General features: G+C 34.9%; 1 protein-coding gene across 1 annotated transcript in view; it reads left to right on the top strand.

The window, feature by feature from the left end:
• LOC142342868 (E3 ubiquitin-protein ligase SHPRH-like) overlaps window positions 1–18860 on the top strand; it is a 127517-nt gene that overhangs the window by 36850 nt on the left and 71807 nt on the right. Inside the window, exon 7 of the mRNA XM_075394502.1 lies at window positions 9405–9814. Coding sequence (XP_075250617.1) covers window positions 9405–9814 — 410 coding nt within the window. The remainder of the gene's footprint in view (window positions 1–9404; window positions 9815–18860) is intronic.

Consider the following 18860-nt stretch of genomic DNA (forward strand, 5'->3'; position numbering starts at 1 on the left):
TAGCAATGAGTATATTTTTGTTTAGTTTTGATTCTTTTAGTTTCTCAATTTTTTGAGATGATTTTGATTGTGTTCTGGCTGGCATTTTTCAATTGATCTGCTGGTCATGTGGAGTACGTCTGAGTTTTTTATTCAATTCTTTGAGTTGTATTTCAGGACTTGTCCTGTTGTTTTTTTTTATTTCGTCGTCGCGATTTTTGTTACGACCATATGACGTCGCAACCACTTCAAATCTGCTTTTTGTTCATTCGTTCGTGCAATTTCATCTCAAGTTCGTGCGTGACGTCGTTTGTTGCTCTTAGTGGAGCGAGTTAGTTTTTTGTTCATTCGCGTGATTAAATTTTTGGTCACACTTGACTTACCTCACTCTCAAAAATGACTTCCTCACTTTGAAATTGACTTTTATTTACTTTAATTCAAAGAGATAAGGTCAAATGGGTGTGTGTAACTCTAAATGAAGGTTATTAGAGAACAGCTAATAGAGGCAGCTGAAACTTATACGGATTTTTAATCGAAATAGAATATATCAGCCTTCAATGAAAAGACGAATTTTTTTGTCCGTCTCTTTTACTGGATTTTTGAGACTGCAGATCTACGAAGCTATTGCGGCTATTTTCTGGCAATCTGCCAGCTATGTTATAATAGTTTTTGTCAGGGATTTAATGGGTATATAATTAGTTTTACATCCTAACTGGACTGTAAAGTGAATGGTGCATCCAAACTGTTAGTAGGGCGTAAATTGTTGGGCTAAGTTGTTTCTCAATCAGTTTTGATTCGTTCTTTGTTGCATTTTAATTTCCGGTGTAGTTTTTTTCATACTTAATTTTTCATCAAAATATTGAAATTTTTTTAAGCCACGTAATTCAAACCGTCATTTTATCCTTTTTTGAGACTGAAATAGGATTATTAAGGAAACATGAAGTGTTGCGGTTGTTTTCAATATCAGAAGTAAGAGATAGTTATTAAATTTCTGTTTATTTCGTTTTTTGAGACAACATTGTAGCCATGAAGACCTTGTCTAGAAAAGATTTTTTAGGACGTTTTGCCCGTGTATTCTGTTTTAAGCAATCAAAATTGCTTATTCGGCTTCTTTTTATCGCGGTGAACTCAATTGTTTTGCCCAATTTTTTTTTCACAAATATGAGTATTGGTGTTTCTAATAGCCGCGTTAGTAATTCCAGTCGGCTATTATTGCGCTCCTAATTTTATACATTTCAAAGAATTTGAATTGTATTGGGGCGCTGTTTTTTTTAAGATGTGCTCACGCATTTTTCAATGACTTTGATCTTTCAAAACGGGATAAACAGGTAAAGCCCAGTGGCCATTAAGTTTCATTAGAGGCCGAAAGTGGGCTTTAACAGTCCTTCAAGTGCTTAGAGTGGAGCTGCAGCTGGGATGGCCTTATTTTAAAGGTCATTTAGTTGATGAAGGCCTTTTGCGAGACAAAATTACTGGTTATGACCATTTTATGAGCTATGTGGTTTCGTGCTACAAACACAAACACGCAAAATAACACACATTTGAGTTTTTCCAGCATCAGGGGCCACGGAATCTTATTTAAGGTTTGATAATAGGGCACTGAATAGCTTCTAGTAACAATGATTTGTTTTTCAACATTTTAATGTCTCGAATTTTAGCATTTTTTGATAAAATCTTTTTAAGGTTTCCTAAAGTTTTAGCCAATTTTTGATATTTGTCTATTCTCAAGTGCCAGAAAACCTATTCCACAGTCTGATAGACAGTTACTTCTTGGTTGTTAGCTTCAATGGATTTGTTTTCAACAATTTACGCTTTCGAATTTTGGAAGTTTTTTGATAAAATTTGCAATTTTTTTCAAATTTTTTTAAAACATCTGTCTTTCAGTTTTTCTTGCCTCGGTAGCCAGGTAACCTCATCCAGGGTTTGATAGAATTTTATCAAATATTTGATAGGGGGCAATTGAATGGTTTTCAACTTTATAAAAGAACGAATTTCTATTATTTGAAATTTTTAAAAAGTATGCCTATCGATCTTTGAGCTATTGATTTTTTAAGGCTTAGAAAGGGGATTACTGGACAGCCTCTAGAGATAGAGAAATTATTCTGAAGATATTACTATCACGATTTTCAGCAACATTATTAAAATTTGCAATTGATTTCAATTTTAAAATATTTTTCTGACATTTTCTGTGTTAATCGATCTTCAAGGGCCAATTAATTTTTTCAGGTCTTTTAGATATAATACTAGACCGATTTCAAAATTAATGAATTGGCTTTGAACATTTTTTTTGAAATAGATATACTTAATAGGATCAAATTTTATCTTAGGGGTAAAAGTTTGAAGAGTTTTAGCAATGCGTATATTTTTATTTAGTTTGATTGTTTTAGAAGATTTTGTTTATATTTTGGCTGGAATTGTTCAATTGATCTGCTGGTCAGGTAGAATACTTTTAAGTTTTTCATTTAATTCTTTGAATTGTATTTCAGGACATGTACTGCTATATTTTTTTTACTTCGTCTAACAGATTTTTGTTTTGTCTTACCCTGCGTCCCGCGTTTTTGTTTTTTTTAGGTCAATTGCGTGACTTACCACACTCAATAAATTGACTTCTGAACTCAATGGTGTGTATCTAAGCAGTGCCAAACATATATGCCCTAATTCTTGATTGTTAGAGTCTTGAGTTTTGATTTCGAATATTAATTTTGAAGCCCTATTAGGGCTTTCTCCTTATAGAGTTTTTGTGTCTCATAAAAATGCCAGTCCGAATCTAACCCAAGAAGTCTAGTGGTCTTTTAAAGGACTTGTGGTCAATCTGTCTATCTTTTGTTAGTTGCTTCAAATCCATGGAAGGCCTGAAGCGTCTATGGTGGCTATTTTTCCGACAATCTGCCGGCTATGTTTGTAAGAAAGAGCGGTGAAAGTTGGTGTTAGCAAATTCTTTGACCTTGAGCAGCATTCAACACAGTTTTTTGGTTTGAATTCAACTTCATCGGATAAAGGTGTTTGTCTCGATCATCTACATTAGTTATAGTGTGTTTGGAAGCATTTTTGACCATCTGACTAAAACGTAGTGCCGGAATCTTGGGCGCTCTTAATTTCGCCTTCGGCTGGTTTCCGTATTTAAGTTGAAGGCTTTGCTGCCCTGTTCAATAAAACTTTGCTTGAGCTAATCACCTGCAGTATGTTTTCACCCTTGCACAAAGGGTTTAGAAGGGATTCTTCCGAGATTGGTTGCTTTTTGTCTCGACTTTTTTTGACCAATTTCAATAGTCTACGTTTTAAATTAATTGCTGTAAAACTCATTTTATTGCCGTTGTATTAGTACTGTTTTTGAATTGACCGGTTTTTCGTCTGATCATTTGACTATTTTTCCTCAGAAATGGGATAAACAAGTAGCGCCCGGAGAATATTAAATGGCTGAGCAGCTCTCTTAGAGCCTTTCGGCTCACTAATCACTTTGTATGCTATTCACCGAAATTGTTTTGAGGCGAGGATTGCATTGTGTTAAAGGTGGCTCTTATTTAAAAATTGACCCCTGTGTCATCCTCCCTCACTCCGTCCACCGTTCGTCAAGTGGTATTTCGGGTCCCTTCTCCTCCAGCCCTCCCAACGCTACCCCTTTTTGACCCCCATCCACTTAGACTGGGATTCCTAAGCACCAGCTGGCTACCACCGAAGCCAGTCGGTCGTTTGAGAGCAATTCATCCGACGTTAGTTGGTTGCGTTTAATTATTACAATGTGTTTTTTTCAACTCCTTTTTTGACGGTCTGACCAATATTTCTGGGTTACCGTTTTCAAAATGTCATTTAGAATTTAATGGCTCGCATATTGAAAACGGAGGATTAAAATGCGAATAGCTTTTAATAGCCGCAAAGCGATAGCTGGGGCCCTTTTGGTTCCCCCTTGTTTTTACATTTAAAGAATTTGAATTATTGGGGTGCTGTTTTCATGACTCAACACGGAGTAATGGTGATATATTTTTTCTGATCGGTTACCTCCTTTGTGAGGGTCTGGTTTAGAGGAAATGAAATGCCGCGCGTGAAAAAAGTTTTTAGGCCAATATGGTGAACAAAATTCAAAAGCAGAGAGTGAATTTAGATAGGTTTTTGTTCATTCAATATTGTGAAAAAGAGCGGTGAAAGTAGGTGTAAAGACAATTTTGCTAAGCGAGATTTTTGGATTTTTCTACGGAATTAAAAGCAAGTTTTTTAGTATTAACTCGATGTTCTCGGATAAAGTGTTTGTCTCAATTGTTTAAAATAGTATTAGTGTGGTAGGAACCATTTTGGCTATCTGAGTAAAAGATTGCTCTTGAGTGAAATTTTGTGCGCTTTTGTCATTGTGCGTGGTTAGGCGGTAACTGGTTTCTATTTGTAATATTAAGGCTTTTCACTGCATAATAATAAGCTGCTTGCGCTAATCAGCAGCGGCACTACTGTTTTCACTTTTATGCCAAGATTTTGGAAGCGAATCTTCCGAGGTGGGCGATAGTTGTCTCAGTTTTCTTAACCATTTTCAGCAGTCTGAATTTTGTGGTAATTTATTGCGTTCCAAATTTTTGTTTTCAACGCCTTTTATGACGGTGTGGCCCATGTTTGTGGCTTTCCATTTTGTGGTTTTCTAATAGAAGTACGTGGCTCGCATGTTAGTGGCGAATTAAATCTGGAAATAATTATTAATAGCCGCAAGGCAATAGCTGGGGTTATTATTGGCTTTCGTCTGTTAAATTTTCTCAAACGAAGATTGTAGCAATTATAATAGTCCTGTTGGTCTTTTTAATGCAATTTTTCGCTTGACCGATTTTTCAACTGACCCATTTGACTTTTCGTCCTCAAAAGGGGATAAATATGTAGCGCTTAGCGGCAATTAAGTTCTCTTAGGGCCTTTCAGCTCACTAGTCTCAAAGTATGTGTTTCACAGAAACTGTTTTGGAGACTTATACTTATGGTGTGAAGGGCGGTTCGTAGAGGTTGTTCTTTCGATGAAGTCAAATTACGCACATGAAAAGAACTGGTTGGTTCGATGGCTCCAAAAGAAATGGTTGGCAGTGAAAAAATTGAAATTAGAGAGCGAATCTAGAGTGGGTTTTGTTCGTTCATTATTGAGAGAGAGCTGGGAAAGTAATGAAATTTTTTGCTAAGCAAGTAATTTTTTCTGATTTTGTCCGGCATTCAAGAAGTTTTTTTTTAGTTTTGGCTGAACTTTATCGGATAAAGTGTTTATCTCAGTTATCGAAACTAATATTAACCTTTTTGCCTAATTGAACTGAAATTGGTTTCCATTTATAATTTTAAGGCTTTTTGCTGTTCAATAATAGATGCTTGCGCTAAACACCTGCTGTATTGGTCTGTTTTTACTCTTCCACGAGGAATTTAGATGCGATTCTTCCGAGGTTGCTTGATATTTGTTTCTGCTTTTTTGACCAATTTCAGTAGCCTACGTTTTTTTTTTGGCAATTTATTGTGTTTCAAATTTTTTGTGTTTTAACGCATTTTGTGACGGTCTGGTCAATATATTTAGCCTTTATTTTCTGGTTTTCTAATAGAAGTAAGTGGCTCTCATGCTAAAGGCGGATAAATTAAGGGAATAGTTATTAATAGCTGCAAGGCAATAGCTGGGGCTATTATTGGCTTTCATTTGTTTCTTTTTGCATTTCAAGTATTTGAGCACTGTTTTACGACGCAAAGTAAGTAACGGTGATCTTTTTTCTAATTGTTAACTTCTGTTTTTGTAGGATGTGTTTTAGAGGAAGTCAAATGCGGCACGTGAAGAGAAGTGGTTAGGTCTATCAGGTGAACGATATTCACAAACGAGATAGATTTTAGAATGTTTTTTGTTTTTTTGTGAGAAAGAGCGGAAAGTAGATATGAACAAATTTTTGCTAAGCTAGTGGTTTTGCAGCTTCTGAAGCTTTTTATATTTTTAACTCAACTTTATCGGATAAAGCTATTTGTCTCAATTATCTAAGCTATAATCGTTCTCCGTTTTCGCCTTCTCAGTTTTTACTATTCAAAGAATTTGAATTGTATTTGGGCGCTGTTTTTTACGTTTCAAAGAGAAGTAATTACTTTTTTATTCGGGTAATTCTGATTTTTGAGGATGTGTTGTAGAGGAAGGAAAATGTTGCAAATGGAATGAACTGTTTAGTTCAACTTCTGAACAATAATTAGATAGCAGTTTGTTTTGTTATTTCATTATTCGGAGACGGCCAGAGAAGTAGCTGTGAAATTTGCGCTAAGTGAGCTGCTTTTTATGATCACATGTGGCTTTTAAAGTAGTTTTTTTGTTTACAATTCAACTTTTTTTGAAAACGGTGTTTTTAATAGCCGCCCTCATCTTCTCAGCCGGCTATTATAGCGCTCCTATTTTTTTTTTTCGTCGAATAAAAAAATGTTTCGCTTTACCTCATTTTGCCGCTTTTTCAACATTTTGCGTGATATCTTTTTGACTTCTCTAGGCTAGTTTCTCTCTTCTCTCATTCTGCTAAAAGTGATTTTGAACATCAGTTGCTCAGCAAAGCAATTCAAAATGAACAGAGTCAGTATAAAAAATTGAAGTCAGAAGTAGAAACGGGATAAACCCATAACGCCCAATTTTAGATGCCCGCTATTTGAACGTCGTTCCTATAAGTTTTAGTTACCATCTCTAATGCTTATTGGTATTGATACTAGCCCCTGTAGGCTCTCTCTAAGAAACAGAAGTACGTTATGTTCAACTACGAAATGCCATCAAAATAAATCGGACTTAAAAAATCTTTTCGTACAAAAATCTTTTTTTTTCAATATCTTCTATTCTTTCAATCCCAATCATGCTTATTGGAATCAACGGCGGCTATTTTCCGGCAATTTGCCGGGTATGTTTTAATTTTCTAAATTGGTGTGTTTGGTATTGGTGTGTTTGGTGTTTTTATGACCGCCTGAATAAAATGTTAGGTGCAATTTTGAGCTATTTGCTCTGTTGTACTTTTTTAGCCGTTTCGCAATCTTTTTCCTTTTTGAGAGCATTCGAGGAGATTTTGAGTTGTTTTAGTGTTGTTAAGGTGATCTCCCGATCCTGTAGATTTCAATTTTGTGTTGTATAAGTCAAATTGTTTGATTTGACCTACATTTTTGTCTTTTTAATGTTTTGCCTTTTTTATGAATGGTTTTCTAGCGCATTAGCTTTTCCTTTTCAATTTTTAATCTTTTACATAGGTATTGCTACTAAGGGTTGACACTTCGGATTATACATGGCAGTTTTTACAGAACTAAATAATTTTTTAATTTGTAATTTCTCTTCGGTTTTGCGTTGTTTGCTTTGTCTGTTTGTTGTTTAGGGTTTTTACCGGCATTTGATAGTTTGCAGATCGAGTGGAGGATTGTTCAAGTGGTTTCACTTGTCAGGAGGTAGCATTTTAAAATATCCGAAACAACTATTGGCAAATCAACTTGAAATAGAATAGACTTCAATAATTGACTACCATTTGACTTTAAAACAGCAAAAATGATACATAAAGAGAAAACCAAGGAAAGCGATAGAAAAAAAAAGAAAGTAAAATATGCCGCAAAATTTCTTTCTTTTTTTCCTATTGCTTTCCTTGGTTTTCTCTGTATGTATCGTTTCTGCTGTTTTAAAATCAAATGGTTGTCAATTATTGACTGAAGACTATTCTATTTCAGGTTGCTTTGCCAATAGTTTTTAAGGAGTCAGATATTTTATCAGACATTTTTCCAGACATAAACTGTAGGCCTTTCTCGTGTTGTTTTCCAGTTATTGCTTCAATATGATTAGTGGAATTAATTATTAAGCTCAGTTTTTATTGACAAGGTTGACTGGGGACAAGTCAATGTCCACTTTGATTCGGTTCCGAAATCATTCGTCTACGTTTTTTTAATTTGTTCTTACTTTTTCAGGATTTTTGATGTCAAATTTGAAATGAAGATTTTGTTTAAGCAAAAACATGAAGAGGAACAAAAAAATGTGTTTTCTGGTGCGTGAAATTTTTTTCGCGGTAGTGGTTTCTGTGTTCACTTGCTTGGCAGTTTATGTATTGGATTTTGTAAAACCATTTTTCCAATTCTTTCGTAGTACATTGTAGGTCTGGTTTTTTAATTAATCAATGAAGATTCTTGGAGTTGTGGTTCAGGTCTTGTCATGCTATGTTTTTTATTTCATAGCCGAGATTTTTTTACGGCCATCTGACATGATTACTGCAAACCTGCTCTTTATTCGTTTATTCATGCAATTTTGAAAGAATGGTACGCGTAGTGTCATTTTTCAGTCTTAGTTGAGCGAGTTTATTTGTTCATTCATGTGATCAAACGTTTGTCAGACGTGACTTGCCTCACTCTCAGAAATGACTTTTCGCACTATCGAATTATTTTCCCTGCAATTTAATTTAAAGAGATCAGGTGAGCCGAGTGTGTGTCTTTCTAATTGAAAGTTATTTGGCAGCAGCGAACAGAAGCAGCCATAAGTTATACATATTCTCAATCAAAATACAACATTTTTGAAACTTTTTTTTAAACTGCAGACCTAAGAAGTTATTTTTTGACGGTTATTTTTTTGCTAATCTGCCAGCTGTGTTTTTTGCACTCTTTAAATTTGTTTGTCGCTGTCACTGCTCTTTTTGTTATTGGTTTTGAAAATATTAGCACTAGCTCGCCGAAATTGATCTTTTTCGTTTCGTTTAAGAGCTTTCCGGTTCCTTTGTTAACTGTAATTTGTAAGGGGTCATATGCCTAAAGCTTAAAAATGTCTTTGGTATAATTGCGAGAAATTTGGTCGTTAGTTCATTCAATTCTCTTAATTGTAATTCAGGACTTGTCCTGCTGTTTTTTAATTTTTCAAACAAAATTTTGTTTTGCTCTACCTAAGTTTGCCGCCTTTTCAGCATTTTTCGTGAAATCTTTTTAGCTTCTTCACACTGGTTTTAATCTCCGCTCATTCTTATCAAACCTCCTTTTTGCAGCATTTACTCTGCAAAGCAGTTTAAAATGAACGGAGTCAATGTCGTTAAATGAAATCAAAAATAGAATTCAAATGGGCCCGTAAAAAGCTCAGTTTTAGATGCTCGTTGCTTTTTACTTAGCTTTTTTTTCCAGATTGCTACTGCTTATTGGTGTTGGTTCTAATCTATCTATCCTCTCATTTTGAAGCAGGGGTAAGCCTATCTACCAAAGCGAATCAAAATAACGTATTTTTGATATTTTGTTGTGAGAAAAAAATCAATTTTATCTTTTCTTGTTCAGCAATTGGGTTCAAGGGATTCAATCGCGGCTATTTTCCGGCAATCTATCGGTATATTTTAATTTGATTTAGTAGTTGTGAAATTTTCCAGTCCGTTATAATGCTTTCACGACATGCTTTTGTTTAAGCATTTCAAGGAAGCTCCAATCACGACGTACATATTTGCCAGATGTTTGTTACATAAGTTGTTGTTTAGATGTGTACGGATTGATGCTTTTCCTTCAAATCGACCCCCTCTATGTAAAACACTGGTGGAAAGAGTTTGTTGTTAATCCTTTGAAGAAACCAATCAGCTCAAGTAGCCTGTGTAAGGGTTCCAGCGATGAAACACATAACGGTACGAATAAAGGCTTATGTGATCTATCTGTTGTCTTGAAAGCACTGAAGTTTATAATGTGGCGAACTTGCAAAGACCAGGTACGCGACCAAATATGCATCCCAAAGCAGCATATCCATACCAAGATGATCGATTTCTCACCAATCGAAAGTCATTTTTACAATCGAAAGAAGCGCAAATACGCTGAGCGTGCGTTTGAGTTAATCGGAACAGCTGAGGTGGAAAATGGAAGTCTGTTGAGCGAAGTGCAGCGAGAAATTGCTAAGAAGGTTAGTCCCTTTATTGCAAGAAACGTTAATTCCTTGTTTATTTATTTATTGACAAAGTATATAATCTGTGTGACAAAAGGGAAACGCTCGCTTAGTAGTAGATCACACACAAGTCTAAATTGCAATTCACACTTGATGGTTCATGTCGAGGCTATACGAAACAATTCACAAATTGGTGTTAGTTAAACTTTTCTTTCACTAACTTATTCATAACCACAGAATTAGATTTGAATGAAAATAAGAACAGCTAAATGTAGCGAAAAGTTGTACAGCTACAACAACTACTATAACTACAGCGAATTTCAAGTTTCAGACAGGTTTTTAGGTCGTTTGACCGATTACATTAAAGCAACTGTTTGTAATGTACAACTGGAATTGCTATTTTCCCACAGCATTTGGCCCAATGAATGAAGAAATTACAAAATACACAGAGTGGTGGACTGAGGGGAATTCAAATTTGCATGTGGTTGAGGGTAATAATAGTTGGTCAGGGAGGAACTGAGGAGAGAAGTGTTTATCAGAAAACAATTAAAATGTAGGAAGTTGGCGTGAAGGGAAAGGAGTTATTGATATGCGTTTAAAACAACATTGGTAATAACATGCTGCTGCAATTAAGATGAAGAATAGGGCGTATCTTGTCCTTGGATTTCAAGCATGAAAAGACCCGCAGTTAATCAGATTTCTTGACAATTTAATTAAGGAAACTATTAATAAAGATCTTCTTTGAAACAGCGTATACTTTGCTTTCTTAACTTTAGAATTTCTAGCTGGTAATGTAATTACTTTGAGCCTTATTTCGAAAAAAAAATTGAATTAATCCAAAATTTCAGATTATTAACTCATCCACCCATTAGGTGGCAAAATTTCTTGATGTTCCTGCTTTGTTTTCTTACAATCTAATATTGTAAATGAAATTTCAGATTACCTGACTAGAAATATTATAACATCTGCCATACGGATAATCTGCAAAATGAACAGATGGTTTCCTACCACTTTCTGGGCGCTCAAAAAATAAATCATGCCTCGGAAAATGTTTCTCAGGACGTTTCATACCGACCATCTTGGGTGACTCCTGGATAAACCATTTGTTTCAGCTGCTTATTGTCAAAAAATAATAGTTGGTTTTGCTCCCCAACGAGATTTTTCCTTAGCTTTGAATGATTAATAGCAGCAAAGTGATGGCGAGGCTTTTGTTGGGCTAATCGTAGTTTTTTACGATTCGAAGCGGAGTAATGGCGATCTTTGTTTTTGCAAACTAAGGTCAGACGACAAACCAAAGGGTAGTTCTGGTGTTATTGTTTGTAATCAATGAAGTATCAGTGAAACGGCCTAAAACTCAATGCAGCACGTGAAAAGTGTTCAGATCAATCTGCTGAGCAGAAGTCAATTTTTGCGTGCAAAAATTTCAGATATTTAGTAGTTTTCACGCATTTTTTATGGTTTTGGTGAACTTTAAGTGGATTGATTACACTTATAAGTTAATTCTGTTTAAGAAAATTTAAATCAGATTTATTTTTGTCTTTGTTTTTTCTTTTCTGGATTTTCTACCCTTGTATGAGTTTTTGTCCGCATGTTTTTATATCAATTTATTTGAATGGAGACAGGTAAATTTTGCATTTTTGATCTTTTTGGTTTTTTCATTGATTTTTGAATTTTTAGTCTTGAAATTAAGTTTGGCGCCGGGTGTAATTAGTATGGTACTCTTTGTTTCAGGTAATCAAAGATTGTTTTCCTTTCTTGATCTTGTCAAAAATGTAACCTACGGTACCAAATGTACGCCGATGACACAGTTTTGTACACCACAATCGAAATGGAGGACGAAGAGCCACTTATTGAAACGCTGAGGTTACAAGTAAAAGAATTGTTCGGAGCTTTTACAGCTTTGCAACTCAAAGTTAATCCGGACAAAACTGAAATAATGTTATTGTCTACTAAAAAGAAACGTCCAAATATCACAACGCTAAAACTGGACAATTTTGTTTTGAATATCAGTAGCAATTTGGTTTCACTCGGTGTTAATCTTGATCAGCACTTGAGTTTCGAAAAGAATGTCAACAAAATCACGAGCTCTTGCTACAATGAACTCAGGAAACTTTATAGAATAAAACATTATCTTTCTTTAGAGTCACGAAAAATTGCTGTACAAAATCTAATCATCTCTAGGCTTGACTACTGCAATGCTATATTAGCGGGTTTAAACATCAAAGAAATAACAAAATTGCAGAGAGTACAGAATGCCGCTTGCCGATTCATTTTTAACCTTCGAAAATATGAGTCTTGTCGAGAATTCAGATACAACCTGCACTGGCTGCCTGTTGCTCAGCGAATTGATTTCAAAATTTTGACATATGTTCACAAAATTGTGTTTAACCTTAAATTGCCACTTTATTTGAAAATTCTAGTGATTTTCCAGTACAAATTTAACCAAACTCGCTCTGAAAACAAATGGAAACTGAAGTTGCCAAAAATCAAAAACTCTTACGGTTCACGAGCTTTCTCTTTTCTTGGCCCAAAGAAGTGGAACGCTCTGCCCTCACACCTACGTTGCATAGTTGATCATACATTGTTCAGGAAAGAGTTAAAAACGTTTCTTTTCTCGAGTTCTTACTGAATGCCTCTTTCAGAGAGAAGATGGAAAACAAAATTGTTCGGAGGTCCAGAATAAACGAAATCAAATGTAATTTAATGAAACGACGCTGTACAGTCGTCGAATTGAGTAAACCGTACCGCAAATTAACCCTTCCAGAGAAAAGTCAACGATTGTTTCAAAATTGTATCTTAGGATCATCGCTTGTGTATGGCGTGTTTGTTGAAAACGCAATTACTATATCTTGCCCAGGAGGCTGCATCTCAACACTCTGCAGCGATCGCGTAATTGAAAATATGAAATCATTTGGTGCAAGAAATGTAGTTGTCATGGCTGGTACAAAAAACCTGTTCGATAAACGTAATAAACCACTGATGGGACCTGTCGAAACATCAGATGAGATGTATTATCTTGTTGAAAAACTCAAGTTCTATAAGTTTAAAGTAACGATTATGGCACTAATTAACCGAAAAGACAAATGGAAAGTCATTAAGAAAGTAAATGACTGCTACCGGGATGTTGCACGCGATCATCGGATTCCTTTCATTGAACATAAAAAGTTTCGATATCGACATATTTCGTCGGATGGAGTGCATCCAAATCCGCAAGATATTCGGGAGTTGGCGTCTGATTTTCGGTGTGCTTTCAAGCAGATTAAATGGTGGCATTTTTAAAGCAAGCATGGTTTTATCAGATTTTAATTCAGCAGTTGTGAGAATTGCTCGGTTAGAGCAGAAGTTTGACGTTCGATTAAATGCTCGGTTAGAGCAGAATACTTACAGTTTTTAGGCTCGGTTTTATCAGATTTTAACTCAGTAGTTGTGAAAATGCTCGGTTAGAGCAGAAGCTTGTCCTCCGATTGAATGCTCGGTTAGAGCAGAATACTTACAGTTTTGAGGCTCGGTTAGAGCAGAAGACATTCGGTGAAAAACATTGGTTAGAGCGGAAGTTATGTTAATTGTTCTAATTTGGGATCATGTATATTATTGGAGAAGAAAGAAGATATTCTATTTGATCTGCTTTGGAAACATGTCTATGCTCGGATAGAGCGGAAGTTATTCTAATTGTTCTTCTTTTGGAACGACATCTATGCTCGGATAGAGCGGAAATCTAGATGAGATCATGAATCCAACCTACCTCTGTGTCCAGAAGAGGTGGAGAAACAAGACCCTCTACTACTACTACTACTTTCAAAAATATTGTCAGTTTGTGGTTTCCCTATTTCAGGGGACTTGATATAGCAATTCCCGCATCACTCACGTAAGGTACTCGTATATAATCGTTCACGCAGCTTTTTGTAGATTTTTACGAAATTTCATTGCCGAACATTCAGAATATTAGCGTGCTCAGGTCCCTCTGTATATATCCGATAAGTCAGCAATACGTTAAACTTAACTGCACTCAGGAACTGGAGCCAGACCGTTGATGTAAGTTGGGAAAAAAGAGGTCTACCTGGTGGAGCCCATTAGTCTGAACAGTTCTTTAGACCAATCATGCAGTGCTTTATCGCTTCGTCTACTCTAATCGTAAACTACAGGTTACAAAAGCCAGACAAAACTCTTATCGAAACCGAATCTCAACAGTTTTGGAAGCTCAAAGTGACCCAATTGAACGCTTTTGCAAAATCTAAATAAACCACAATCTTTTTCGCATTGTGCAAGAGAAATAATTAAATGGGTAAAAAAGGAATATGGTGAACGAAAACCATGCTTGAGCGGGTTGTCGTTGATCAATTTTTAAACAGATACAATTTTTAAAAAAAATCTAAGGGGGCTTCGTGGTACGGTTGAAAAAGGCCTGTAATTTTTGACGTCTGTTCGAGCACCCCTTTTTATAGATAGAACTAATATGCGCTCATTTCTTTAAATAGGCCAGGTAAGGGAAACTTTATTATAATTAAGGTTATAAAGGAGTGAAAATGTGAAAGCTCTGTTATAAATTCTGAGAAGTACATCACAGGCAGTGGTTGAAGAATTACGAATTTTTAAATGTGAATTACTTATCTCAACGAAAAACTTGACATTAGATTGGAAAAATGTGTCTTGAAAAAGTCATAATTTCAAAACCCAGTTTGATAAAAAAATGATTTTGAGAAGCTGGTGAAAAGAAAAATTTCCTACCTTAGATCATTTAGTTTCTCAAGTTATGAGCGTTTTAATATACGGTTTTGAAAAGATATTATTCGTTTCTCAGGTCACTGGTGGTTCTCATTTTCATATTTTTATCTTTCTCCGTGTTTCAAGGGTTCAATTATTTTCAATAAGTTCTGGGTTCTTCTGTACTTTTCTGGCCTCAAAAAATTCTCTGTCTGAATGGGCAATTTTTTCTACAACTTTTTGAATTTTAGTCAGATCAAGTAAATTTACTTCGAGGCAAATTTATAAATTTTTGTATATATTTCTTTCAATAGGTTTTTGAAAATCTATCAAATTTTTGCTCGTTTTGGCTTTCCGATGCGTGTTAGTAACTACTTTTTCTTTATATCCATATGTCTTTCATTTTGAGCAGTATGGCGTGGTTCTGATTGCGAAAGGAATCAGAAACTGAAATATCAATTCTTTTGTTATAACTAATAATTTTTACTTAACTTTCCTGAACTTTGTTTCGGACGTCTCTAACAGTTTTTAATAGCCGCACAGCGATAGCTGGGGCTATTATTGGCCTTCTCTTGGTTTTTTACAATTCAAAGAATTTGAATTGTATTGGGGCGCTGTCTTTTTTTATTTTTTTAAGATCTGTTCACACATTTTCATGATTTTTGAAGTCAAATTGGAGTAGTGATTTTGGTCACGCCGAAACAGGAAGTGGAGCGAAAAAGCGAGTGGTTTTGCGGCGTGAAATTTTTTCGCTCCAAATTTAAAGTAGAGTGAGAAAACGGTGTTTGAACAAAAATTCGCTTTCTCGTTAGTGGTTTTTTGTTCACATGCGGCAATTTCACTTTGATTTTTACTGTTTTTTCGATTTTTTAGATCGGATTTTTTTCTAAATGGTTTTTCCAATCCATTCATAGTCCTTTCTAGGTCTATTTTTCTGTTTAGTCAATGAAAATTCTTTGAATTGTACCTCAGGACTTGTCCTGCTATGTTTTTTTATTTCGTCGTCATGATTTTTGTTACGACCATATGACGTCACAGCCACTTTTTGTTCATTCGTTCATGCAATTTCAACTGAATTGCGTGTGTGACGTCATTTTTCGCTCTTAGTGGAGCGAGTTTTTTGTTCATGCGCGTGATTAAATTTTCGGTCACACTTGACTTACCTCACTCTCAAAAATGACTTCCTCACTTTGAAATTGACTTTTATTTACTTTAATGCAAAGAGATAAGGTCAAATGGGTGTGTGTCACTCTAAATGAAGGCTATTTGAGATCAGCTAATAGAGGCAGCAATAACTTATGCAGATTTTTAATCAAAATATAACAGATCAGCCTTCAATGAAAAGTCGAATTTTTTTGGTCTGTCTTTACTGTTTTTTTAGACTGCAGATCTACGAAGCTATTGCGGCTATTTTCTGACAATCTGCCAGCTATGTTTTTTTTGTTTATTTTTGCGCCTATTACTAGTTGTAAGTTTAGAATGTCGTGGAGTGGTTTGACAATACAATTTCTGGGAATCTTTTTCAACTCTGCTGATTTTTTGCTGTCAATATTTTATGAAAATTTCGGTTTTGCGTCTCTTCTATGTTTCAATATAAAAAGGAGCAGATCATTCAAATGTCATTTCTGGTAGTTAATTAAAGTATACAGTAACGCTAGTTTTGGGCGTTTTGTTAATCCGTTCGACAATATTTTTTCATTTCGGTTTACTATTGTCCTATTTTGATACTCTTTGTCTTACAGTCCAGAAAAATTGGTTTTACTGTTTTGGAGAACTGAGATATGCAGTCAATACTATCTGTTTTGTTTCCAGACGTGTTCCCGCTATGTGCTTTTTGATCGGTCGGATTTCAGTGGAACGCGTATTTTTTTTTGGCATTAGCATAGAGAAAGAGAGGGTAAATTTTGTCATGCACTGTTCTGAGAGAGAAAGTTTTTTGCTAGGCCTGCGAAATTTCTTATTCACGTGTGGTCTCTCCAAAGTGTTTTTTAATCAAAGTAATTGTACGTTTGTGAGCTTTCTTGATTTTGTTAGTTATCCATTGGACTTGGAGATAGTAGTTTGAGATATTTTGCTGTTTTTGCAATTACTGGAAGTCACAATTAAAGCAAAACTTGTAAAAAAATTTTAGCAGAATTCTATTTTCCAGTCGTTCCTTTCTTTCCGTTTGCTGGGTTTTTTCAGTATGTATTGCTGGTATTGTTTTTTCTATCCTGTGGTAGTTACTTAATGGAAAATATATAGTATTACCTGCTGAAAAAAGCTTTCGGAGTCGCAATTTTTTGGCAATACTTCATGATTTTCGGTCTTGCTTTTCCCATTTTTTTTTTGAAAAAACTGATCCTTGTCTTTGTATCAAATAAATAGTATGCTGATTTAAATGGTTTACAACGTTCAGTGAGCCTTCCTCGATGTCGTTGTCTTCCTCGATTATTTTACAACCATTTGACCATTTTCCATTGCAAATAGTGGCGTTTTTGGGTATTTACTACATAGCCGTTGATTTGTCATAAAATTTGACGTCATTTCTTCGTCTTTTGAAAAGGATAGAACTAGAAGTAAGAATTTCATTTTCTTGAATCCCGCATGTTTTTGATTAAGATGGTCCTATTTAACTGGGTTTCTGGACAGTTTATCGGGGCTTTTTACCGACAATCTGCCAGCTATGCTTCACAGGAAATTGAACTATTGAAAACCGAAACCGTTTTTTTGCCACTGATTGATATTGAAATCATGTTTTTCTGCTGTCTCACTATTTATGATTTAATAATTGCTTAGCTTTTTCCAAATTTTGTGTGAATACTTTTTCCCCATTAGTGCTAAAAGCCTGATTAAATTTGTGGTTTTCTACTTATAGGAGAAATGTGATCAACGGCTTTTTTTGGCTGGATTCAAAAAATTTTTATAATAAGGTGAAGTTTGACAATTTTGTGGCCTTATTTAGATTTCGATTAGTGACAGAAAATTCATCGCTCTGTGCTGTCACCTTTTATTGATAGCCGCACAGCGATAGCTGGGGCTATTATTGGCCTTCTCTTGGTTTTTACGACTCGAAGAGGAGTATTGGTTTTCTCTCGGTTTTTTTTACAGGAAGTAGATTTGTTCACGCGGCATTTTAACCTAAAAGCGAAAGTGAGAAAAGCTGTCTTGGTGAACAGATTTTCGCTAAGCGAGAGAAGTTTTTTGATAATGCGCTGCGTTTAGTGAATGACTTTTTGACTTTGAAAAGTAGTTTTTGACTGAATTGCACATATAGATAACCGTTTTTAGCCGTTTTTTCGTCTAAGTGGCCCAATTTTTTTGCTTTTCATTTGGTTCCTTGTAGAAATAAATTTTATTCGATACTATATTGAAATGTGTTTTGCAGAGCCTGAAAATGCGTTTCAAGTTGAAAATTGGCACATAATTCTTGATTTTTTAGTTAATTTTTGGCTTTTCTTTTAATTTCTTTTTTGGATCTTTTAACCGTCTTTTTGTCATAAATCGGTTAATATGACAATTTCTCTTTGATAATTCCTATACTCAACGCCTCTTTCTACCTCGATGTAATTTTGTTCCAAAAAATTGTACATATGTTAATCCGATTTTGGTAGTTTTTTCCGATTTTCGTCAGTTTTTCGTTTGTATTTTGGATGTAATTGCTAGAAATAGTTTTTTTGTGACACATGAGGGACTTTAAGTTCGTTTCAATAAAGATTCAATCATTTTTTGGCTTTAAGTTTTGAGAAAACAGTTAAAACTTTTTCAAATGCAGTTTTAAGTTCTTTGACCATTTTTTTTGCAAAATCTTTCAATGTTTCTTATTTATTAATTCTGCTTTTTCCTATTTTTTGGTCTCTTAAGGGGGATAGATCTTTGTATCGGATGACTGGTTATCTTTTCTCTGTCTTGAATGCTGAACAATGAAATGTATTCGTTTTTCTTGAATTTTTTTAATTGATTTTTAAAATTTCAAAAATCAAGAAAGTGTGTTACGGTGTTCCTTACATTGTGCCCATATTCTTCACATTCTAGTTAGTATCATTCTAGCTTTGTCCTGGCACCTAAATTTATTTTCGGTTTATTGGTTTTTTCAGTTGTAAAAAAATGAACGATTTCAGCTTTTTCTTAGATTTTCGTCATTTCTTTGGTGCGCAATTGATTTCATTCAACAAAAGGCAGTACTGAGAGTGTTATAGCAGGCTTCTTCCACAATTTCCACTAATGACTATTTGCTGCAGCTTTCTTCCGGCCTTGGTATTAATTTAAACGATTTTTTGCCTTTGAATATTCTTCTGCCGCTTATGTCTTTTCTATGATCAATTTTATTTTTGATTTAGTATGAAATCATGTTGTCTAGCTTATGTAGAAAAAGCAACAGTAT

The sequence above is a fragment of the Convolutriloba macropyga genome, chromosome 7 (genome assembly GCF_964194025.1).
Source record: "Convolutriloba macropyga chromosome 7, txConMacr16.3, whole genome shotgun sequence".
Taxonomy (NCBI): Eukaryota; Metazoa; Xenacoelomorpha; order Acoela; family Convolutidae; genus Convolutriloba; species Convolutriloba macropyga.